Below are 24,549 nucleotides of genomic sequence, written 5' to 3' on the forward strand. Positions count from 1 at the left end.
AACAAACAAACCCAAAGCACTTGACTCACCAGAAGCTGCTGTGACAGAATGGGACATGGCACTTAGCAGGTGGAACACTTTGGCCTCTCCTTCCCCTTTCCTTTCCGAGTCTCTTCCCATGGCTCCTCTCCAGCTCCTCTCTGTCCTGCCCCCATCCCCTGCTGGGAGGAAGTCCCGCCCTATTCTCCCCCATCAGTCATTGGCTCATCAGCTTAGAATTATTAGGATTGTAACCTATGGGGGCAGAGAGATCAGCATCTGAGTTACACAGTACACAGCGATGTTATGCCTACTCTTGTTTCTGAAACGGTTGTGACTCAAGTTTACCTAAAATAAAGGTCTTTCCTAACACTGAGATTCCATATAGAGGGATTTGTGGATCAGACATTGATTTGTCCTACACTCACACTGTGGGCACTTGTCTATTGTCACTCAGCCTTGGTGAGGAGGGTTTGAGACAGGGCCTCACTGGAACTCTTGCTGTTCTGGAACTCACCATGCAGATGAAGCTGATCTTGAATATACAGAGATTAGTCTGCTTCTATTCCTGAGTGCTAGGATTGAAGATGTGGGTAGTGTTTGTGGGAAACTGGTACTCTCCTTCCCACTTCACATGCCTTCCAGGGAGCAACAGACTTACAGAACTTGCAACCATGTTTACCCACTCAACTCCCTCACCTGCCTCAAAAATACATTTTTTTTTCCCCCCCGGAGCCGGGGACCGAACCCAGGGCCTGTGCACGCTAGGCAACTGCTCTACCACTGAGCTAAATCCCCAACCCCTCATTTTTTTTTTTTTTTTTAAAGAGAGACATTTTCATTACTTGGTAATAAGATTTTATAATTTAAACTGATCTTTACCATATCCTTGTCACAGTTTGTCTGAGACATCACGCTGGAAGGGGGAATTTCTCAACCCCTGAGGGAGGAGAGATGGCAGACGGTGAAAGATGAAGAAATGGCGAGGCAGAACGCACTACGTTGGCTTGGGGTCCTGAGTTCTCCATGAGACAGATGACTGCAATAGCTTCCGACCGACACACATCCGTTTTAGATCCACTCTTCAGAGATGGCTTGCTTATTTTATTGAAAGAAAAACTATTCAAAATGCACGGTAAGAAACTAGACTTTTATCAGTACACAAATAAGTTTACTTAAAATCAACTCAATTCCATGTTTAAAAAGTTTGTAACATTCTTCCAGTGATGTCTGCAACCCAGAAGTGATGTCTGTGGAACCCGTAGCACTGAGGAATGGTGGTATGTGATGGTGCAGAGACTCACACTCCTCTCTGGACACTGAGATGGATACAAACAAAACTTTCTCCCCTGGATGAACAGGTACATTCATATAAAAAAATCCATTAAGCCAGGTGTGGTGGCCACACCTTTAATCGCAGTGCTCTGGGTTGGATCTCTGTGAGTTTGAGGCCAGCTTGGTCTATATATCCAGTTCTAGGACAGCCAGTAAGACTGTCTCTGGCTGTCAGAAAAGTTCCAGAACTTCGATGGAGTACAGTCCTCTACTGCTCTTCTCCTGATTTAACCTCTGCAGCTCCCGGAAGCTGACTTCAATCTTGTTGAGCTCGGAGTAGATGGAGATCTGAAGAGGACAAGGACCCAGAGTAACTGTACTGGAGCACCACACACAACCTATAGCAAGCACTTCTCCCAATGTTTCCAAAAACATTTTTGTTTTCTGGTACTGGAATAGTCATGGGCCTTAAGTGTGTATTGTCCCCTCCACCATGAGCTGCCTCCTGCCTCCTCCCAGGCATACTTTAAGGATAAGTTGTACAATTAGGTTATCTATCTATCTATCTATCTATCTATCTATCTATCTATCTATCTATCTATCTACCTACCTACCTACCTACCTATCTATCTATCTATCTATCTATCTATCTATCTATCTATCTATCTATCTATCTATCTATCTAGCACTCTGCCTGCATATATGCCTGCAGGCCAGAAAAGGGCACCAGACCTAATTATAGATGGTTGTGAGCCACCATGTGGTTACTGGGAATTGAACTCAGGACCTCTGGAAGAGTAGTCAGTTCTCTTAACCACTGAGCCATCTCTCCAGCTCCGAATTAGGTTTTTTTTTTTTTTTTTAGACAAGATACTGCTGGAAACAAGCCACTATCCCTTGGACCTGCAGATGGCAACTCTCTAACCTACAGATTCACACTTTGGCATACACCCACCCACCCACCCACTCACATATACACAGATCTCCCTTAAAATGAAACCTAAGGGGCTGGGGATTTAGCTCAGTGGTAGAGCACTTACCTAGGAAGCGCAAGGCCCTGGGTTCGGTCCCCAGCTCCGAAAAAAAGAACCAAAAAAAAAAAGAAACCTAAAAATATTAAATAACCACAAACCTGCGATTTCACAAAATTGTAAAGATTAAGCAAAAGTCTTTTTGCTTCTGGTATCATTAAGACGACAGTAAAATTAGCATCTAGAAGTAGGCATATCCAATCCATGATCTGGAGATAAATACAGAAAGATTAATTTATTTTATTTTAAAAGATTTATTCATTTATTATATATAAGTACACTGTAGCTGTCTTCAGACACACCAGAAGAGGGCATCAGATCTCTTTACAGATGGTTGTGAGCCACCATGTGGTTGCTGGGAATTGAACTCAGGACCTCTGGAAGAGCAGTCAGTGCTCTTAACCGCTGAGCCATCTCTCCAGCCTCCAAAATAAATACATCAAAAGAAAGAAAGGAAGGAAGGAAGGAAGGAAGGAAGGAAGGAAGGAAGGAAGAGAAAAGAGAAGAAAGAAAGAGAAGCTATTGCAAAAGTGGCTTCCACTTTACAAGTTTGGTCCAGGAAACTCCCGGCACCAATGTAGATCCCAGCACTTGAGTGTTCAAGGTCAGTGTGAGCTCTAGAGTGAGATTTTGCCTCAAAAGAACAAAAACAAGTAAATAAACATAGAATACATATGCGTCAGTGAGTTAAAGGCAGGGTCCAGTACGTCTTACATGTAAAAATTAAAATTTGCCTAGAAAAAAATGATGCTGAGAGGATGAGGAGACCACGAGCCCCCTCCCCGAGAGACTGGACCACCAGCAATTCCCAGTTAGTGAGGGGTCTGCCCAGTGGACCCAGAGGTGCAGCCACTGGAAAGTGGGCCCTGATGGCTTCCATCCATGCTCTGGAGGAGCACTCATCAGATTCAGTGGGTCTCACACACGGACATCAAAGTGAAGGGCGTGTCTCAGGAAGAAAGGGTTTCAGCAGAAGAGAGGGAGAGGGTAAGAGGAAGAAAAGGACTGAGACCACTGTATGAAAACATGAAACTATCAAAGAACGAGTTGAAACTTACTCAATATACGGGGACTGTTTATACCTCCCCCCAACAAAACAAGAAATACAACAGAGAGATGGATAAGAACCTGACTACAAACCTCACAAAAAGGAATAAAGCAAGAAAACTCCTGCATCCTCTGTCGAAGAAACACAAGACAACACCATCCCTACCTGATTAGCAAGAGCAAGAAGCTTGACAATGATAGCAGGTGTGGGCAGAATCTAAAAGCCCCAAGCTTCTGGGTTAGCCCCATCACAACTGTTTGGAAAGGTAATCTGGCATTCTGAAAACTGAAAATATATGCCTGTTTCACTCAGTGTTTTTCTTGTGCGATTGTGCCCACAAGTACATCTATGTGAAGATTAATGTACCAGGCCAGACCATGTCTGTATAATATGGCACTGTAATATGAGATAATATTTTTAGAGACAAAAGAAATGTTTCTGGTTTTGTTTTGTTTTTGTGACAGGGTTTCTCTGTGTAGCCCTGTCTGTCTTGAAGCTCACTCTGTGTAGATCAGGGTGGCTTCAAACTGACTCTCCCTGCCTTCTGAGTGCTGAGATTAAAATTGTGCACCATCATGCCCAACTCCACAAAAGACACTTAATGTTGGAGCTGGAGAGATGGCTCAGCAGTAAAGAGGACCGACTGCTCTTCCAGAGGTCCTGAGTTCAATTCCCAGCAACCACATGGTGCCTCACAACCATCTGTAATGGGATCCGATGCCCTCTTCTGGCGTGTCTGAAGACAGTGACAGTATAGTCATATACATAAATAAATCATTTAAAAAAGAAAATGAAATGTAATATTGGTCATCTCTAAGAAGGGCTGGAGGAGTAGAGGTGTAAAGCTTACTTTTTTTTTTCTTTTTTTTTGAGGCAAGGTCTAGCTAGGAGAACTCATTATATAGATCAGACTAGTCTTGACCTCACAGAGACCACCTGCTCCTGACTTGAGAATTAGGATCAAAGGTTTATACCATTATATCTGGTCCCAAAGTTTACTGTTTGAAACTTTTGATATAGAAACTTCCAGTTACAAAGAGGACTTTGAGATTCTGTACTTTGGGAATTATGACTCTAGATATCCATCTAGTGAAGAGAGAATCCCTCTCCACTCCAACAGTGTGCATGAGGGAAGAGATATGACCACTCATCTTGGACAACAGGGAGAAATCTAGGGCTGGCACTGCACAAAAGGTTTCTGTACAAAGACAAAAAGATGTCTGACCTGGCTCACGGTTGGAGGGCTTACTCCAGGGAGAGTCATGGTAGCACTGCCAGTGCACTTCAAATAGAGGAAATACAAATACTGCAGAAACAGCTGTGAGGGAGAGGAGAGCACAATTATCCATTGTGGTGAAACAATACCCCTACGGTACACCCAATAGATTGTAGGAAAATTTACACAGCTGTGCAACTGAATTATCCATCAAGCAAATGTGACAGGTATCTGGGGACGGAAAGAGTAAAACAGGCTCCATTTTACTCATCACCAAGACTGCTCAGTTAGGAGCAGATCAGTAAACAACAGGTGACAATTTTCTTTTCTCAGTGTCTTTTCAATGATAACTTGTTTAACCTGGTTTGCAAGCACAACATAAAGAACACACCAAGGCTGATCACCCCCAAACCACCCTCATGTCCTGAGCACATCTAATAGGACAGTATCCTGCAGTGTTCAGAATGGCCTATCAGATGCTGATCTAAGCAGCACAACTTAACCCAGAAATAAAATGCACAAGATGCGCAGGGCACTCACCGTTATATGCTTCGCAGGGATGTCCTTCAAGTGCGGCAGGAGGAAGGGCTCACTGTATGCTGAATGAAGGACTGCATTTCTACTCGGGACTTAAGGAAAATAAAGTCTTCAAATAGGGAGAGGTTGCTCGGGAGGACGAAGTTCCCTTCCGAGGTTTGGAGGAGGTCAATACCTGCTGCTGTCAGAGCTCAGGGGTGCTGCTCACTCACAAACAGTACTTCCACAGAATTAATGGAGCTTGCAATTGTGCAATTGTGCAGCTCCTTTTATCTTTCCCTCTTCTTCTTTTTTTTTTTTTTGGAGCTGGGGACCGAACCCAGGGCCTTGCGCTTGCTAGGCAAGCGCTCTACCACTGAGCTAAATCCCCAACCCCTATCTTTCCCTCTTCTTTACGGCTACAGAATCTTTCTCTAGCTCAGGCTGGCCTTGAACGTTCAGCAATCCTTTTGCTTCAGTTTGCCAAGTGTTGGGATTACAGGTAAGACCTAGCATAGCTTCCTAACTAAGACAACTGGCCAAGCTAGACATGGTAGCACCCACCTGTTTCCTTCACACTCAGCAAGCACAAACAGGAGCACGCCAGGGCTGACCTTGCCTACACGAGCCACAGGACACATGTCAGAACAAAACTAAGCCAAAAGAATCAACAAAAGATTCCCCAAAGAAAACAGATAAAAATGGCCAGGGAAACCAACACTGAGCACTGAGGTAGAGGTAGTGTGTTTGCCAAGTATGTACATGACCATGGGTGTAATTCAGCCCAACACACACACACACACACACACACACACACACACACACACACACACACACACACACCAGGCTTAATAAAGTAACTAAAGGCAGCATTGGATATAATATATTTCAAGTAAATATTGAAAACAAAACAGGAAAAACAATTTAATCATGTCTTACTTTTGCTTAGCATATATCCCTGACGGACACAGTGCAATGGAAACCATTTGGAGGATACAGCAGAGCTGCTCGCTTTGGTGCCACAGGACACAAGGTCACAGGGAAGGAGATGGGCTCCTGTGCTGTGTCACCAGGCTTTTTGTTCAACTGCTGACTATCTTTACTGCAGCCACCATCTTCAGGACCGAAGCCATTCTGAACAATTTCAGTTTGCTCTTCCATTTCCTTTTTCTCATCTTGTGTAGTATCACCATAATCAAAAACTGACTCCATGCTGACATTACTGTCCCGAAGACAGTCATCACCAATGCTACGATGTTAATTGAAACAAGAGGTTAGTTCTTCTCACAATTTGAACCTCCGTAAGTTCATTTTCTAATCTAAGCATTAAACACTTTAGAAGTCAAGTAAGCCAGCCCCAGACCTAAATGATATGAAGGCCTGAAAAGCACAGGTTCTAGCTTACCTCAGGAAAAGTTTTAAGCAAGCACAGGTGGTGGACTCAGGAATGTCAGGGAACTGCTGCAGACACAGCTGTAACATCTGCACATCTGTGTGCTCTAGGGCAATCTCCATCAAGTCAGGGCATAAGCTGAGACCAAAGGTAATGCAATTACTATGGTTTTATATTTAAAAAGCCATTTGTAAATTACAACAAAAAGTTTATGTGATGACTGCTGTGCTTGTTGGTTCTTTTTTTTTTTTTTTTTTTCGGAGCTGGGGACCGAACCCAGAGCCTTGCGCTTCCTAGGCAAGCGCTCTACCACTGAGCTAAATCCCCAACCCCGACTGCTGTGCTTGTTTGTATGTCTGTGTACCACAGATGTACCTGGTGTCTCTGAGAGTCAGAAGAGAACATGGATCCCTGGTACCCGTGACCTACCAAGTAGGTGCTGGGAAAATAAACTCAGATCCTTTGCAAGAAGAGCAAGTGCTTTCCAGCTCCAGTATTTAAAAAAACAAAAAAAATCAATCAAACAAACAAACAAAAAAAACCCAACCAACTGGCCTCAAACTACCAATAATCTCTCCGCCCTGCCCTACTAAGTGCTAGGTTTAGGCGGGAACCATCTCAGTTGTCTTAATCTCTTCCTTTCAGGTTCAAACAGCAGTTCAATGCTGAAAGCAAAGCCTGGGAGGCCGCTCAGGCAGGAACCTGACAGCAGCAATGCTGAAAGGTATCTGGACCGTGGACCAAGAGACGCCTAGGGCCTGGGCTATGGGCTATTTGCAGTATTCTAACCAAGAATCTGCCTCCATTCTGTCCACGCCTGAGCACATACATGAAGTTGAACTGAGCAATAACAGATCAGTTTGTTTCATAGAGGATATTTCAAAAGAGATCATTTAGTTTGATACCGAGAGACCACCTGTAACTATTAAAGAGGTCAACACCCTTAACTAGAAACCTTGATGCTACACTGGACAGTAAGAAAGCTGTTCCAAGAACAAAACTTCATCCCTCGGACACTCTTATCTAGTGAATATGCAGACTCATTTAAAGGAAGTGTAGTACAATGAAGGAGCTCCCTGCTCCTAAAATGCACCTGCCCAGCAAAATGTTTCCCTAGGCTCAGCACAAATGAGCTATTATGGCTGTGGTCCAAGCCATTCCTAGAACTCATAGTGTAAGTCAGCAGCATTATCAGGGCAGTAACAGTCTGAGGGCAAAGATGTGAAAACTGAAGTCAGGCAATGTGTGGCAGGACTGAAGTCCCTATAAAAAGGATTCACAGGCCCACTGTGTGAAGCTGTGAAGGTGAGGTCTATGTGGCGAAGCCCATGAAATCACAGCAACAGGAAAGAAACTAAGACTACTAACATGTCCAGGTAGCAACCTCTGGTGATATACGTGTGTGGTATTAATTTATGAATGATCGCTTATGAGTGGGTGTGCATGTATGTGTGTGCACGTGTCTGTGGAAGCTCCACAGTAATGCCGAGTGGCTTCCTCCTCCACTCTTCCCCTTATACGAGGCAGGGTCTCCCACCAAACCTAGAGGGTCAAGCTGGCCAGTTCTATCCTTCTCTCTCACACACCAAGACTGCAGGTGGGCTGCCATACCCCACCATGCTTTTATGGGGGTTCAGGGAGGACAAGCTCTAGCCCTCATACTTTAATTATGGAGGCACCTCCCAAGAACCATTTTTTCATAAAAAACAAAACAAAAAATAAAACCACAAGTACAAAAAAACAGGGTTTAAAATAAAGGCTAAATATGAAGTGTGAACCTCATCTACCTGTAGGAAAGCACGTGTGTCTGGATGAGCTGCATCAGACAGTTCCGGGGGTAAAACGATGGTTCCACTTTACATCTTCCCAGAAGTCCAGACACTATGTCTCCAATTATAGTATGAAAGTCAGGTGTCGACTTAGCCAAAAACTTACGTAGTTCTACTTCAATGTGCTTTTCTGAATCTTTCTGAAAGGGCAGAATTAAATAATTTAGTCTGGGAGATTAAGAAATATCACTCTGAATTAAAAAAGAGAAAAAGAAAACATGAATATTCATGCAATCAGCTGAAGCAAAGTGACATTAAGTTGCACAACACACGCACACACGCACACACGCACACACACACACACACACACACACACACACACACACACACACACACACACACAATTACACAGGAGGAAAAATCTAAGGGTTTACAAGCCCAGTTACTCAGACAGTATTACAAACCTTGTGTGGACTGACATACGAGAGGAGCACAGCACCACAGCACTAATGCCATCAGATAATAGAGTCAAACAAGGCAGTTTTGTGCCCACTCTGATACACAGATGTTCACCACAATAACAATGAACATTAGACCATGCAGAATGGAGCTGGAGAGAGAACTCAGCAGTTACGGTTGTTTTTGCAGATGAACTGGGTTCAGAGCCCAGCACCTACACAGTAGCTTAGCTCCCCAGGCACTCTGTGGCACACATTTATGTACTTCACAAATATACAGACTGAGTTCTTTCATTTCACCTTTGCATGGGTTCCAGGGATCGAATTGGTCACCAGGGCTGTGAGACAAGAGCTGTTACCACTGAATCATTTTACCAGCCATATTTTTTGCTTTTAAAAAAAATTAAATTTATTAGCAGGGCAGTGGTAGCACACACCTTTAATCCTAGCACTCAGAAGGCAGAGGAAGGCAGATCTCTGAGTTTGAGGTCAGCCTGGTGTACAGAGTGAGTTCTAGGACAGCCAGGGCTACACAAAGAAACCTTATCTTATAACCCAAAAACCAAATCAAACAAAACAAATCCAAACAAACAGAATTACCTTTATTATTGATAAAAGTTCTTTGACTCCTGGAACTTCTGGGTGTAAATTTGTTTCAGTTTTTTTTCTAAGCTGTAAGTAAATAAATTGGTTAGGTTTTCAAAAGACGCAAAAGACTTATCAAAATATCAATACTATGAACAGATACAGAAACACTAGGTATAATATATACTTAGAAAATATATAAAATTTTTTTGTTTTATTTTATTTTGGGGGGGCACAGAGTCTCTCTATGAAGTCCTGGGTATTCTGAAACTCACTATGAAGACTAGGTCTGACTCAAACCTAAAGAGATCTATCTGCCTGTGCCTTCCAAGTGCTGGGATTAAAGTCATGGGTCTCCATGCCCAGCTAGTTTCATTTTTTTGTGCAGGAGTATTTTGCCTACATGTGTGTATGTTTAGTATGTTAAATGCTTAACCATGGAGGCTATAAGAGGGTGTTGGATCCCCTGAATTTTGAGCTGCTATGTGGATGCTAGGAACAAAACCTGGTCTTTTATAAGAGCAGCCAGTACTCTTAACCAGAGTCACTTTTCTAGTTCCAAGATTTTCTTTTTTATTTATTTATTTTTTTTGGTTCTTTTTTTTTGGAACTGGGGACCGAACCCAGGGCCCTGCGCTTCCTAGGCAAGCGCTCTACCACTGAGCTAAATCCCCAACCCCTCTTTTTTATTTCTTTAAAAAAAAATTTAGGGGTTGGGGATTTGGCTCAGTGGTAGAGCGCTTGCCTAGCAAGCACAAGGCCCTGGGTTCAGTCCCAGCTCCGGAAAAAAAAAAAAAAAAAAAAAAAAAAAAAAAAAAAGAAAAAAAAAGAAAAAAAAATTTATTATGTATACAGTGTTCTATCTGAAGGCCAGAAGAGGGCATCAGATCCCATTACACATGGTTGTAAGCCACCATGTGGTTGCTGGGAACTGAACTCAGAACCTCTGAAAGAACTCTGAAAAAAAAAAAAAAAAAAAGAAAAAAAAAAAAAAAAAGTAGGGGTTGGGGATTTAGCTCAGGGTAGAGCGCTTGCCTAGCAAGTGCAAGGCCCTGGGTTCGGTCCCCAGCTCCGAAAAAAAAAAAAAAAAAAAAGAAAAAGAAAAAGGAAAAAGAAAAAAAAAAAAGTAACAGCTAGATTTGCTAAGTATCAGTTTGGGTAAAGGCTGTAAGGTCACAATGCTGAACATGTTATTAAAAACCAAGCTGTAAAAGATACATACACACGAACATTTACGCTAACATGGACTCTCTTTTTTTTTTTTCTTTTCTATTTTTTGGAGCTGGGGACCGAACCCAGGGCCTTGCAAGCGCTCTACCACTGAGCTAAATCCCCAACTCCGACTCTCTCTTTTTTTTAATTATTTAAAGATTTATTTATTTTATGCATGAGTGCTCTATGTGCATGTACACCTGCAGGCCAGAAAAGGAGGTATTCGATCTCATTACAGATGGCTGTGAGCCACCATGTGGTTGCTGGGAATTGAACTCAGGACCTCTGGAAGAACAGCAGTGCTCTCAACCGCTGAGCTTCCTCTCCAGCCCCTAGCCTTTTCTTGTCTTTTGTTTTTCGCTTTTTCCATTCATACTAACATTTCTCATTCAATTACTGAACTTACAGTTCTTGTCTGCTTTGCACTGTAGGACCCAAGTTCATATTCTGAACACGTCTCCCAGTTTACAAAATGGGGCACGGAATGACTGCCTAAGGAAATACAAAACATAAATTACTGGATTATTTTGACCTAATATCATCAAAGTAAAGAACAACAAAGGAAAACCACTTATGCATAATTTGAGAGAAGTCTCAAGCCAAGAGGTGGTGGTGCATGCCTTTAATCCCAGCACCTGGGAGGCAGAGGCAGGCAGATCTAAGTTAGAAGCCAGCTTGGTCTGCAGAGTGAGTTCCAGGAAAGTAAGGACTACACAGAGAAACCCTATTTAGAAAAACCCAAAGACAAAAGAAACCAGGAGCTGATAAATGACCCGTGTCATAAATAGCAGAGAGTCCTACCTGACTCTTGAGTATGCTTGAGCTTCCCAAGAGCGCTCGCCAGAGATGATGCTTCGCACTTGTATGGAATCACAGTTAGACTTTTCCCATGTCGCATAAATAGTATTTCCCCATGATACCAGAGCTGAAAGAAAGTAGGCATTCATTTTTTCAAGGCCTGACTGTTTCGCACACTCCCGAGTGCACGAGTGCCCGCTTGTCCTTGGCGCTCCGTTCTGTCCACTCACAGCTGCTCAGTCTCCTCTCCCCACCCCCTGCTCCATGCTCATTCATACATTAGACAAATTTAAGTCTAGATCCAGCAATGAAAGAAAATTCTGGTTTTTAAAATTTTTTGGGGGTTGGGGATTTAGCTCAGTGGTAGAGCGCTTGCCTAGGAAGCGCAAGGCCCTGGGTTCAGTCCCCAGCTCCGAAAAAAAAGAACCAAAAAAAAAAAAATTTTTTTTTTCATCTACTTTTCCTACAAATGACATGTGATTCATCTTTATGACCCAAGTTCCATTAATAAATACATTCCACACTGTCTTCACCCATTCAGTCATCGATGGACACAGTCTTTGACTCAAGCTTACTACAGAGCACATAAGCATTGCACAAGCTATCTCAGAACAACAAAAGCAACTTTTCCTATTTTTTTTTTCAAGACAGGGTTTCACGATATAGCTCTGGCTGTCCTGGAACTCACAATGCTGATCATGTTGGCCTGCAACTCAGAGATCTTGCCTACTTCTGCCTCTAGAGTGCTGGAATTAAAGGCACAGGCCACCAATTCCACAGTAACATTTACTATATAAAGGCTAATTTATTAGGAATAGTAACACTGTAGGTTATAGCTTAAGACACAACGAACAAAATTATAAGTATATATGAACTATTAAAACAAAAGCCCAACCAATTGAAAACTCTTGGGTAAAAAATGAATTGTAATTCTCGTTTTCCTCAGAGGAGAGAAACTTAATAGAAACCCAAACAAGTAACAGAATGATAGCACATGTCTATAATTCTGGGGCCCAGGGGGCTAAGGCAGGGGGATTGCAAATTTGAGGCCATGCTAGGCTACACAGCAACACCTTACCTCAAGCAAAAACCCAAACCCAAACCCCAACACAGAGAAACCAAAACCAAACCCAACAAACAAACAGGAAAAAAAAAAAAAAAAAAAAAAAAAAAAAACCAACTTACTTGCCCACTGGTTCCTTGTGGCAGCTCTTTTGATGTCTGTAATGTCTGAAATTTTATGTTCCATATGGAGAGGCATTCTATAATGTAATTTACAGAGGTCAGAAATAGACCTAAACAGAACACATGCTAACCTAGCATGAAGGAAGGAGGTAGAGGTAAATACACAAGTCTGCCTGATGTATACAAGAGTGGGTGCCACAGGAATTCAAACAAATGAGGCACAGGGCAGATAGGGAGTGGAGTGGAAAAGCTCCACAAAGGTCAAAATGGCAGATCTGAGTCTGTAATTAAAACCACATTCAAGAAAGAAAAGCCCAGGACCAGATGACCTCACCATTGAATTCCAACAATCATAAAATCAGCACCAAACTATTTTAGAATATAGAAGAAATAAGTCCTAACCCTTCAGAAGGCCCATATTACCCTGAGGCCAAAGCCAGCACACACAGGCATATACAATGTACTCGAACCCATGCACACGCGCGCACACACACACACGCACGCACACACTTACTAACAGTACCAATAAATATAACTTAGCAAGTTGGAGGGTAAGAGTAACACATAAAACCAACTGTGTTTCTACAGCTTAAAAAGAGAAGCTCTGGGGCTGGGGATTTAGCTCAGTGATAGAGCGCTTGCCTAGGAAGCACAAGGCCCTGGGTTCAGTCCCCAGCTCTGAAAAAAAGAACCCCCCCCCCCAAAAAAAAAGAGAGAGAGAGAGAAAGAAGCTCTGAAAAGGAAGGATTACATTTAAAGGAAAAAACAACTGACAGTACAGTAAAAACTAGGAAACACTGCTAGAGGACCTAAGGAAGATACATACAGATGGAGCTCATGCACTGGAAGACGGCACTGGGCACGGTGGTACACACCGGTAATCCTAGTGCCTGGGAAGCTGGGGCAGGATGATCCTGAGATCAAGGCCAACCTGAGCTACAGAGTGAGAGTCTGCTGAGAACAGAAAGAACATAGAAGCTAGAGGCTAAAAGCTAAATTTGATTAGGTGATTTCAGTTACCCTTAGAAGCTGGAAGTGGAGGTCCCAGGACTGCTATGTGGTCTTGATCCAGGATGGTGAGGGCAGAACCATTTCGAGCACTGCCAGACACAACCGTCTTGAGCATCAATGCTCTAACTAACCTCTGATTGTTTTCCGTGTCACTTGAATATATTGGTACCAAGGTTTCATATACACACCCATCAGAGCCTGTTGGGAGCAAGCAGTTGTTATTTAGTAGTTTGTAGCTATCATATTTAAACGTTAAACGTGTTAGGGTGTTTCTAAAATCTGTATTAGGATACTTGCAAGACTATAAGTCTATAAATAACCCAATCAGAATATCGATAACTATATTACTTTTTTCTTTCCCTCAACAAATATATTACAAGTTTTATAAATGACATCAGTAAAATGGTTTGCAAGGTAGAGGCACTTGTTATCCAACCTGAAGACCTGTGATCACTGGAGCCCATGTGATGAAGGGAGAGAACTACAACTTGTTCTCTGGCCTGAAAATGAGAACCAAGGCACATGCACGATGCCATGGAAATGTGTGAGTGTCGGGGAAACACGCTGGAGGTCACTCCATTGGTAAAAGTGCTTGTCTACCATGCACAAGGCCAAGCAGGCATGGCTGTACACCTCTGTAACCTCAGCACCTGTAAGGTAGGCAGGGGGGTCAGAAGGATCCTCCTTAGCTATATGTGACTTCTCTTTCTTATAGGAACCGCATTATTTGTTGTTGTTTATGGTAAGCCTAACAAAAAAGTCCTATGAAACAGCTCTTGGAGAAATCTGCAGAAAGCTTAAGAATCTGCTCCACAGACAACCTTCTCACAGCCTCCATTTACCCCTGCGGTATTAAAAACTTACCTAGCGACACCAGGGAGATGAATTTCCCATCCACACGTGCAGTAAAATTTGGTTTAGCAGATTTTTCTTCTTTTCCAAGTAAGAGTATGTATTTGCTTAAGCTGTGTGATTTGCACAATTGTACATAAGCAACATAACTCCCATGCTGCAAGGAAAAAATTTTATTTTATAAATATCCCCACTTCAAATAACTATGATTAAACATTAAAACTAGACGTTAGGGCTGGAGAGATGGCTCAGTGGTTAAGAGCACTGACTGATATTCCAGAGGTCTTGAGTTCAATTCCCAGCAACCACAGGATGGCTCACAACCATCTGTAATGGGATCTGATGCCCTCTTCTGTGTCTGAAGATGCTAGTGCACTCATATAAATAAAATAAAGAATCCTAGAAGTTACTGCTCCATTTTAATTACTTCAATAACTACTTAAAAGCTGCTTGCCCAGGCTGGGTGTGGTGGCACCTATCTGTAATCCCAGAACTTGGGAGGCAAAGAGAAGAAAAATGCAGCAAATTCCAAGCAAGCCTGGTCTACATGTGAGTTCCAGGCCACCAGGACTGCAGAGGTGCTGTGCTTGGTAAGCAGGAGTCATGCCACTGAGCTATATCCCCACCCATTGTCTTCTAAGACAGTGTCTCATTATGTAGCCTAAGCTGACCTCAAATTCTCCATCCTCCTGCCCCATTTTCCCAAGTGCTGGAATTATGGGCATGTTACAATTATAGGCATGTCTTCAGTTAAATTTAAAATGTTATAAAAATATTGCTTTAGTTCCTTTCTTGGTAAGACATAATATGCTGTGCAACCTTGGGCAGCAGAACCTGGGGAACCATGTTTAAACAATCTGAGCGCCATGGGGTTTGGGGAGATATAGCAAAGATGAGATGCAGATTCTCATCACCAAGTTGGACCACCTGGTCAAAGGCATGAAGATCAAGACCTGGAGGATCTGCTTGTTCTCTCTGCTATGTAGAAATCTGAGTTATTGAGCATCCCTAAAGGATGAGGACAGCACTACAGGAGCAGAGAGGACTGGCCAGCAGGCTTGCTTCAAGGCTTAGGTTAGACTGTGTGTTAAGTAGTCTAAGGAGGGAGGGAGCTACTGACATCTGAGGGCCCCTGTCTTGGCCATGCTTCCCATTCCCCTGTGGGGAAGGGCTAATGGGAAACAAGATTTATATGCCTCACACTGTCCATGTAAGGTGACGGGCTGCTGTGGCTCTGTGCTGATGTGCCTTATCTCTGCTCCCAGAGGCAATGGTATTTCTTTGCTCCCCTGTCCAAATACACTGCACAATTTTGAAAAGGCCATCTTTGATACCATCTCCAAGACTGACAGGTACCTGATCCCAGACCCCTGGAAAAAGACTGTGTTCACCAAGTCCCCCACCAGAAAATCCCTGACCATCTTGTGAAGATCCATGCTGGAGTCTTCATTTAGAGGATATAGGCTCCAGCTGTCACTACCATATGGGGGCTTTAAACCATAAGAATAAAGCAAATTAAGTCTTCTTAAAAAAAAAAAAAAGCTTAATTTAGGCATAGGAACAGTTATAACTACCATTTTAGTGTTCACAAAAAAAACAAGCTAAGAGAAATAGCAAAATTGCATCTTAGTTTTAAAAATAACACAGGTGACTTAAAAAAGACCAGAAATTGAAGATATCACTTACATTTTCAGTAATAAAAATTAAAACCGGTTGCTTAAATAACATGAAAACCTCTGACCACCTTTAAAGAAGAGAGAAAAATTAGAAAACACAAAATCAGTTGAGAGATGCTCTTGATGAATGATATTTAAGTAACTGTTATGGTGTTCTAGAGTCAGGACAAGAGGGAAGCCTGACTTCACTCATGGCAGTGAAGGCAGCACAGATCATCAAACTTCCCAGACACTGATGAAACTGTGAGGTGGGCTGAGAGGAGCCTGCATCCCCCTTTCACCTCATTACTTTGGGGACTAGAGTCCTTAGGGTTACATTAGAACCATATATGGCTTCCATAAGCAACAGAGAACAAGGCAAGGGAAGTTAAGACTAGGGCAGCACTGACGGTGTGTGGCAAAGTGGTGATGAGAACCCAAAGTCACTCACTGCCTGACAGCTGTTCACACCTTAAGGCACACACGCACGGTCAGTCCAAGACTGAGTGTTCACTCGCTCACTCAGCACAGGCCTTGCTCTTAGGACTTTAGCTTCTACCAGGTCAACCTCAAGAGGCCACAAGTGAAAGGTCACGCACTGTCCCAGCACCAGGTGAATGAGCTGTTTCTCCAGTGCTCCTCCAGGGCCCAGGAAAGCCAGAGGCACTGCAGCCCTACCATCACCTCTTACTACAAAGACAAGTTTTTCTCCAGGGAAAGAGCTGCAGCTTGGCTGGTAAGCATGACAGAACCAAAAAGTTTGGACTTCCAATACTGTCCATTTCCTTACAAACCACTGACTGTCCAGGTCTCTGACACTTGACGGACAGTGAGGACTCGAGGACCATGGTGATTTCCTCATCATTTTTTATTATTCCACAGGCTCACAGGCTCTTGGGGACTGTGCTCAGGGTCTCATAAATGGTGTTGTAGTTGTTAACGTTTTGTTTTGTTTTTAAGACAGGGTCTCATTATGTAGCCCTTGCCAGCCTAGAACTTATTATGCAGACCAGGCTGGCCACAAACTCAGAGACCTGACTGCCTCTGTCTGCCTAGGACTATACCCAGCAATAAGTGGGATTTAATTAGGGTATGTTTTTCCTTTGGATTCCAGGGATTGATTCTAGGCTTCAAACAGGCTAGGGCTAGGTAGGGCTATACCACTGAATTATCCCATAGTCCTTTATGTTTCTAGCACTAATACCTTTAAACACAGTAAAAAAAAAAAAAAGTATTAAAGTACATTTTCTAAGTAAAAATTCATAGGCAAGTACTGGCACTCACTCGATCACTTCCTCATCTGGTATGACAGCTTCAATGTTCTGCTGTGGCTCTGCAAGCAAGGCCTCTAACCCACGAGCAGCGCCTCTTCGGAACAGCACCAGGGGTTCTGTTCTTTGTACTGAGTGGATCCTATGGACCTCAGCTGACAGCTGGAAAAAAAGGTTCCAAATGTTTTTAGTTTTACTCTAAAAGAATAGACATATAAAGCAATACAGACATTTAAAGGTGTTTAGCTTAGTTGCCTGGCCTTGGACTCATGACTGTGGCTGACATTACCAGCAGGTGCCCAAGAGACTTATGTTTGGGCACCTTTAATCCCTTTAATCCCTGAGGATCTGCCTGTCCTCCCTGCCACCCAGAAGTCTGAGCTATTAATTTCCTGGAGGCAGGCAGGCAGGCAGATGTATGTGAGTTCAAGGCTAGCCTGGTTTACATATCAAGTTCCAGGTCAGCCAGGACTATACAGTAAAATTCTGTCAGAGAGAAAGATAGAGATTATTAGCCTACCCCCACCCTGGGTCTGTCTGTCTGACCCCGTGCTGTAGGGCCTTGTACAGACTGGGCAAGCATTCTAACTGAGCTAAGCCTTACACCCACACACATGCTGAAACAGAGATTGACTAAGACAACACAAAATAAAACAAACAATTACAAAGACAAAAGCAGCAAGGAGCTGGTAAGGTAATAGGTAAGGCTCTTGCTGCTAACGAAGGGTGAGAAAGAGCTCAGCTCTCCAGGATTTTAGGAAGCAGCACAGTTTGCAGTTTCATGCGTCTAGGCAACAACTGTATTGGCTCTGAATTATTCTCACTTGGGGTTCTAAGGTGTATCAATTCCATATCATTTCTATTTTATTATGTTCATTTGTTTCACTTGCATGTATGTCTGTTTGTAGTTGTCAGAAGCCATGGAACTGGAGTTACAGCCAGTGCTCTTAATCACTAAGCCACCTCTTCAGCCCCAGACGTTATTAATTATAGAGACAGACATTTAGAACTAGAAATTCGTTTGCTGAGACAGGGTCTCACTTCTGTCTCTGTCTCTGTCTCGTGGGTGCTGGGATTAGAAGAGTACACAAGGGGCTGGTGAGACGAAATATCACAGAAAATAAACATTCTTACAAGAAATACATCAAACATTCAAACTCCAAAAACGATTTTTCTATTTTTAAAAATAGTTATGTATGTGTATGCATCATGTGTGTGCATCATGTGTATGCAAGCCCGAAAAGGCATCAGGATTGCCTAGAGCTGGAGTTATAGGTGCTTGTGTGCTGGGAACTGAATTCCAGTTTTCTGCAAGAGCAGCAAATGCTCTTAACTGAAGAGTCATCTTTCTAGCCCCATTCAGAACTATTTAAATCAGTCTTTATGGGATTACATAGCCTGTAGTGTCTAACCCACTAACACATGAAGGGGAAAATGACAAGCGTGAGCTCTTTTTCCCCAGAGGCAATGTGGTATATATCAAACATGAAATTGAGTTGTTTCATTTCACCAATAATTAAATATGTCAGAAAACCCAAAGACTTACTGTAGCTTTGAATACTTTATCCAGGTTTACGTCTTCATTATTCCATATTCTCAAAACCTTAAATCAAAAAAGTACACTGGTTATATAGTGCTGTATTGCCTATTTACATGTAAGGAATAATCATACATGCAATATAGTTTATGTTACACATATTATTGTTTTCAATTTTACCTTATGGTCATGTACCATAATATACTCTCCAGTCTGAAAGTTGCACACAGCAGGACATGTTATAGTCTGGCCTTGTTTCACCGACCAGCTGCCCAAGGGTTTCTGGTCAGAAACCTGGCAAAAGAATAAACAGTTTAAGAATTTAGCTTCGGACATTAGAGCAGTTAGATTTAATAAATGAAAAAAAAAGCCCTTGAATGAGAGTACTGACTATGATTTCTACCTGTGTGAAGTACCTAAACTAAAACAATGACATCTGAGAGAATGGCTACCAGGGGCTGGGACAAATTATTATTTCTTCTGTATTGGAGATGGTCTTTCTGTGTAATCTAGGTTGGCCTCGAATCCAGATTCTCTTACCTCAAGTTCCAGAGTGGATAGTTACTATTTATTTTTAGTCTTTTTTTCTTTTTTTTTTTTTTTCCGGAGCTGGGGACCAAACCCAGGGCGTTGAGCTTGCTAGGCAAGCGCTCTACCACTGAGCTAAATCCCCAACCCACTATTTATTTTTAATTACATGTATGTATTTATTGTGCACGCACACACTCATGAACCCAGAGGCTAGAGGACGGTGTTCAGGAATCTCCTTTCCTTCTACAGGACCCCCATTGAAGGAATCAGAGAAAGGACTGGAAGAGCTTGAAGGGGCTCGAGACCCCATATGAACAACAATGCCAAGCAACCAGAGCTTCCAGGGACTAAGCCACTACCTAAAGACTATACATGGACTGACCCTGGACTCTGACCCCATAGGTAGCAATGAATATCCTAGTAAGAGCACCAGTGGAAGGGGAAGCCCTGGGTCCTGCTAAGACTGAACCCCCAGTGAACGGGATTGTTGGGGGGAGGGCGGCAATGGGGGGAGGAAGGGGAGGGGAACACCCATAAAGAAGGGGAGAGAGAGGGGTTAGGGGAATGTTGGCCCGGAAACCGGGAAAGGGAATAACACTCGAAATGTAAATAAGAAATACTTAAGTTAATAAAAAAGTAATAAAAAAAAAGTGTTTTGTGGATGATTGCTATAACAAGGTTCTAAGTGTGCCGAGACAGGAATTAGGCTGCAAATCCGGTGAGACTGCGACTTTCCAGCCCTCAACTCTTAAGTTTCAGAGTGTGATGCAGAATTGCTCAACCTTTCTAGGATACCAAGAAATCTCTGCCTCTTCCCATTCCCCGACTTCCCGCGTCCCAGAAATCCCAAGGAACCGAGGATGTATTGGAGAACACATATTTTCAACCTATCAGTGTCATCCTTTGAAGCTCAATCTCCGCTCGACCCTTCAGCAAGCAAGCCGCAGGGTGACAGAAATCCCCTTGGCCCGGCTCTCTCCGGGAGATTAGAAGGGGAGGCATAGGTTCCCAGCTTATCCCTTGTGCACCGAGACACCGCCGCATGTCCTTCGGAAATATGTCAGTCCTCACAAGCAAACAGCTTCTGAACCTCATTCGGCGTCCAGCCGACTCTGTCGCACCGCAGACGTCTGTCACGCCCGCTCCTGGCTTTCCATCCCAAGAGGTGATAAACTCAAGCCTCCCGCTCCCAGCTTCCGACAGAGGCGAGACACCTGCCCGCCGCTCCCACCGCCCTCACCTTGTAGAGGACGACGGTCCTGCCTCTGTCGGTCACTAGGAACTGGTCGGCCTTGTCACTGGGCTCTACACCTAGGAATCCTTCAGGCCCGGCGCCTAAGACTCCAGTAGACAACGTGAATTCTTCTTCCAAGGCTGCCATTTTGGGCTGGCCTACAGCCCGTGCATGCCTCCCAGTAGGCTTTGCGCTTCTCTCGCGAGAGCGAAAGACACAAAAGGGGTGGGTCCTCGCCAAAGGAGGAAAATCAGCTCCTGCAGAACTGCGACCCCTGGCGGGTGGAAGAGAGATCACCGCCCAGTGGGTGGAGCCTAGACCACGTGCCAATGACCGTGCCCCTCGAGGCCACGCCTCCCGACTCCTAGAGACAAATCGTTAAGTTGGCTTCTCTGCCCTGTGTTTGCCAGTTAGCTAATGGAAACTGAAGGATGAGTTTAAAAAAAAAATGGCCTGGTTTTAAAAAAAAAAAAGCAGCTTTAAAAAACATGCTAAGTGGGGTTGGGGATTTAGCTCAGTGGTAGAGCGCTTGCTTGGCAAGCGTAAGGCCCTGGGTTCGGGCCTCAGCTCCAAAAAAAAAAAAAAAAAAACATGCTAAGTGAACTCTAGGAAGTCCTACCGCAATATGCCAGAAGGGAAAAAAAATTAACCTGCAGATGACTTTTAAGGTGCTGTTTCAAAATGCCTAATCTCATTTACATCAACCCTCCAGAGGTGTCTAGTCCTGTGGGCATTTATTTTTCCTGTCGTTTTGGCGCTGGTAGAGAAATCTCTTCCAGATTATAAGGATGTAATTCCTTTGATTAAAAAACAAAACACGAAATCTAACTGGGCGTGGTGGCACATGTCTTTGATCCTAGCACTCTAGAGGCTGAGGCAGGGGGGAATCTCAGTAAATTCGAGAGCGGTTTGGTCCGCATGGAATTCCAGGACAGCCTTAGCTACAAAAAGAAATTTAGCAGGGCATGCCCAGCCCTTGGCAAGCCAAGGATGATCAACAGATTGGTGGCCAGCCTGGGCTACTGGGAGGTGCTCTCACAGAGCGAACTAGGAAATGCTCTGTGCTAACTAACGTTGGCTAGGCTTCCTTTAACCTCAGTGTGGGTGAAGAATCACAAAAGTTTCATCCCTGGAGATCCCTGACTCTGACAGATAGCTAAAGTGGAGCGGTTTGCTGCTTGTATAACTTTGGGGATGGGGCTTGTGAATTTTACAGGTTTTGGCTTAATTATACTTGTAAATTTTATTTGCTGAGTCTCTGGGCCTTACACCTCCTTTTTCCTTGCTAGGAAATACTCAGAGGCACTACTGCAGTTTGAGCAGACTGCTGCACAATGTATGCATATATATATATATATATGTGTGTGTGTGTGTGTGTGTGTATGTGTGTGTGTGTGTGCGCGCGCATACATACACACACATTGTTTCTGTTTTGTTTTGTTTGGAATAGGGCATTTTGTAGCCTAGGCTGGCCTGGAACTTACCTAGTAATGAGTATCACTGGGCCCTTATTTATATGCATCTGGGTGCACCACCCACACCATCTTGCTTCTGGTCCTGGCTGTCCGGGACCTGACAGACTACCTCATGAAGATCTGACAGAGCAAGGTTGAAGCTTTACTACCACAACTGAGCTGGAAACTGTGGGTGACATTAAGGAGAGGCTTGATATGTTGGCCTGGATTTTGAGCAAGAAATGGCTACTGTTGCATCGTCTCCCTCCTTGGAGAAGGACGCTGTGAGCTACCTGATGGGCAGGTGATCACCATCAGCAATGAGCGATACCGATACCGGTGTCCAGAGGGACTCTTTCAGCCTTCCTTCCTGGGCATGGAGTCCGGTGGCATCCACAAGACCACCTTTGACTCCCTCGTGACATGTGATGTGGACATTCGAAAGGACTTGTGTGCCAATATGGTGCTGGCTGGTGGTACCACCATGTACCCAGGCATTTCTCATAGATAGGATGCAGGAGATCACGGCCCTAGCACCCAGCACAATAAAAATCAAGATTATTGCCATCCCTTAGCACAAAGGACTCAGTCTGGATTGGTGGCTCCATCCTGGCCTCACTATCTGCCTTCTAGCAGATGTGGATCAGCAAGTATGAGGAGTCTGCCCCACCCCCACCACGCCCATCGTCCACCGCAAATTCTTCTAGATGGACTGAGCAGGTGTCGGGCATCGCTGCATGAGTTATTCTAAAGTATCAACTTGCCCAGGCAAGTGTACACACCTCATGCTGGCTTCCTGAAACTGGTACAAGCCTTGGAAAAGAAATCTGTCCTTGAAGCTTATATCGGGTATCAACACTGGAGTGTAGAACTTGTTGCTGATTTTTGACCTTGTATTCAAGCTAACTGTTCCCTTGGTACCCTGTGCATATCTTGATTTGGTCCTTAATCTATGTGGCTCGGTCACTAGTAAGAGCTTGTAGGAGCATACTGTGGGGGAGGGAGAGGGGATGGGGGCTTGTGGAGGGGAAACTGGGAAAGGGGAAAACATTTGAAATGTAAATAAATGAAATCACCAATAAAAAATGGAAGAGAGAGAGAGAGAGAGAGAGAGAGAGAGAATACTGTGGACAAGAAATCCCCACCCTGGACTGGTGTAACACCGTGTAGTGATCTGTGCCGGTTATTAACGGACAGCAGACTTACAGTATTTCCCAAGGCTGGCAAGTGTTCCTTACCAGTCACTACGTCCGTTTTGCTGGTCTAAGGGTGGGAAAGTCCGAGCCTTAGGACCTCGTTTCCCTCTGGCTTTATCCCTCCTGACCGCCATGGGTTGTTACTTGCCATGATTTGGGAATGTTTTCATTGACACCTGTAAATGTAATTCATCCTTTTAATTTATGTAAAGTTTTTTTTGTGCTCAATACTTTAAAAAATGACAAATGTGGGTTTTTCCACTGTTCAGTGAGAACATTAGGCCTGGTGACATGTCACTGAGTAAAGAAAACTAAAAGTGCTACAGTAACTAAAAAAAAATAAATAAAATTGCATTTTTTTTTCTGGGTGGTGGCAGCAGCGGTGGCGAACACCTTTAATCCGGGCGCTCTGGAGGCAGAGGTGGGTGGATCTCTGTAAGTTCAAGGCCAACCTGGTCTACAAAGCAAGTTCCAGGACTGTGAGGGCTACAAAGACGAACACTGTGTAGAAAAAAATTTTTTTAAATGGGTTTTATTTTTACTTAGTGTGTGTGTGGATATTTTGCCTGCTTGTGTGTCTGTGCACCAAGTAAGTGCCTGGCACCCTCAGAGGTCAGAAGAGCATGTCAGGTCCCCTGGAACTGGAGTTCCAGATATCTGTGAGCCACCATGTGGGTGCTGGAAATTGAATTAGGGTCCACTGCAAGAGCAACAAGCATCTTTTTAAAAGATTTATCTATTCACTATATGAATACATTAGCTGTCCTCAGACACACAAGAAGAGGGCATCAGATCCCATTACAGATGGTTGTGAGCCACCATGTGGTTGCTGGGATTTGAACTCAGGACCTCTGGAAGAGCAGTCAGTGCTCTTAACCGCTGAGCCATCTCTGCAGCCCCAGATTGGGAGTCTTAACACATGTGAAAGCGAATGTTCAGACCTCGGCAAGGAATGGAATAGTAGAATTCCAGCAGGCATCTTTGGAAGCAGTTTCTCTGCAGCAGGCATTGAAGAGAGGAGAAGAATCTAAGATCTTTCATTATAGTATGGGGTGTGTCTTTTCTTTTCTTTTTTTCTTTTTTTTTTTCTTTTTTTCGGAGCTGGGGACCAAACCCAGGGCCTTGTGGTTGCTAGGCAAGCGCTCTACCACTGAGCTAAATCCCCAACCCCGGGGTGTGTCTTTTCAAAACCCACTGCCTGCATCCAGAGATTTCTTATCGTGGTAAAATATACACAATGTGAAACGTACCATTTTAATCATGTCTTGATAGGAAGTTCCTTGCCATTGCTACATTGACGTATTTTTAGTAGCCATCACCACCATCCAATTCCAGAACTTTTT

The 24,549-nt window shown here is 43.7% G+C and overlaps 1 protein-coding gene and 1 pseudogene across 2 annotated transcripts; one reads left to right on the forward strand and one right to left on the reverse strand.

The window, feature by feature from the left end:
* Positions 1-787: 787 nt before the first annotated feature.
* Nol11 (nucleolar protein 11) lies at positions 788-20,748 on the reverse strand. Of its 2 annotated transcripts, none has more exon segments than NM_001402075.1 (18): positions 788-1,602; positions 2,387-2,494; positions 4,559-4,651; positions 5,090-5,168; positions 6,063-6,314; positions 6,471-6,596; positions 8,246-8,427; positions 9,286-9,357; positions 10,889-10,974; positions 11,284-11,407; positions 12,466-12,542; positions 13,486-13,674; positions 14,341-14,485; positions 16,015-16,072; positions 17,268-17,409; positions 18,801-18,857; positions 18,972-19,085; positions 20,563-20,748. In NM_001402075.1, coding segments are annotated over 14 exon segments (1,692 nt in total). In that variant the 5' UTR covers positions 16,057-16,072; positions 17,268-17,409; positions 18,801-18,857; positions 18,972-19,085; positions 20,563-20,748; the 3' UTR covers positions 788-1,485.
* A 489-nt stretch (positions 20,749-21,237) lies between these two features.
* On the forward strand, positions 21,238-22,585 carry Actb-ps10 (actin, beta, pseudogene 10; annotated as a pseudogene).
* Positions 22,586-24,549: the final 1,964 nt, after the last annotated feature.

This window comes from Rattus norvegicus, chromosome 10 (assembly GCF_021556685.1).
Source record: "Rattus norvegicus strain SHRSP/BbbUtx chromosome 10, alternate assembly SHRSP_T2T, whole genome shotgun sequence".
Classification (NCBI taxonomy): domain Eukaryota; kingdom Metazoa; phylum Chordata; class Mammalia; order Rodentia; family Muridae; genus Rattus; species Rattus norvegicus.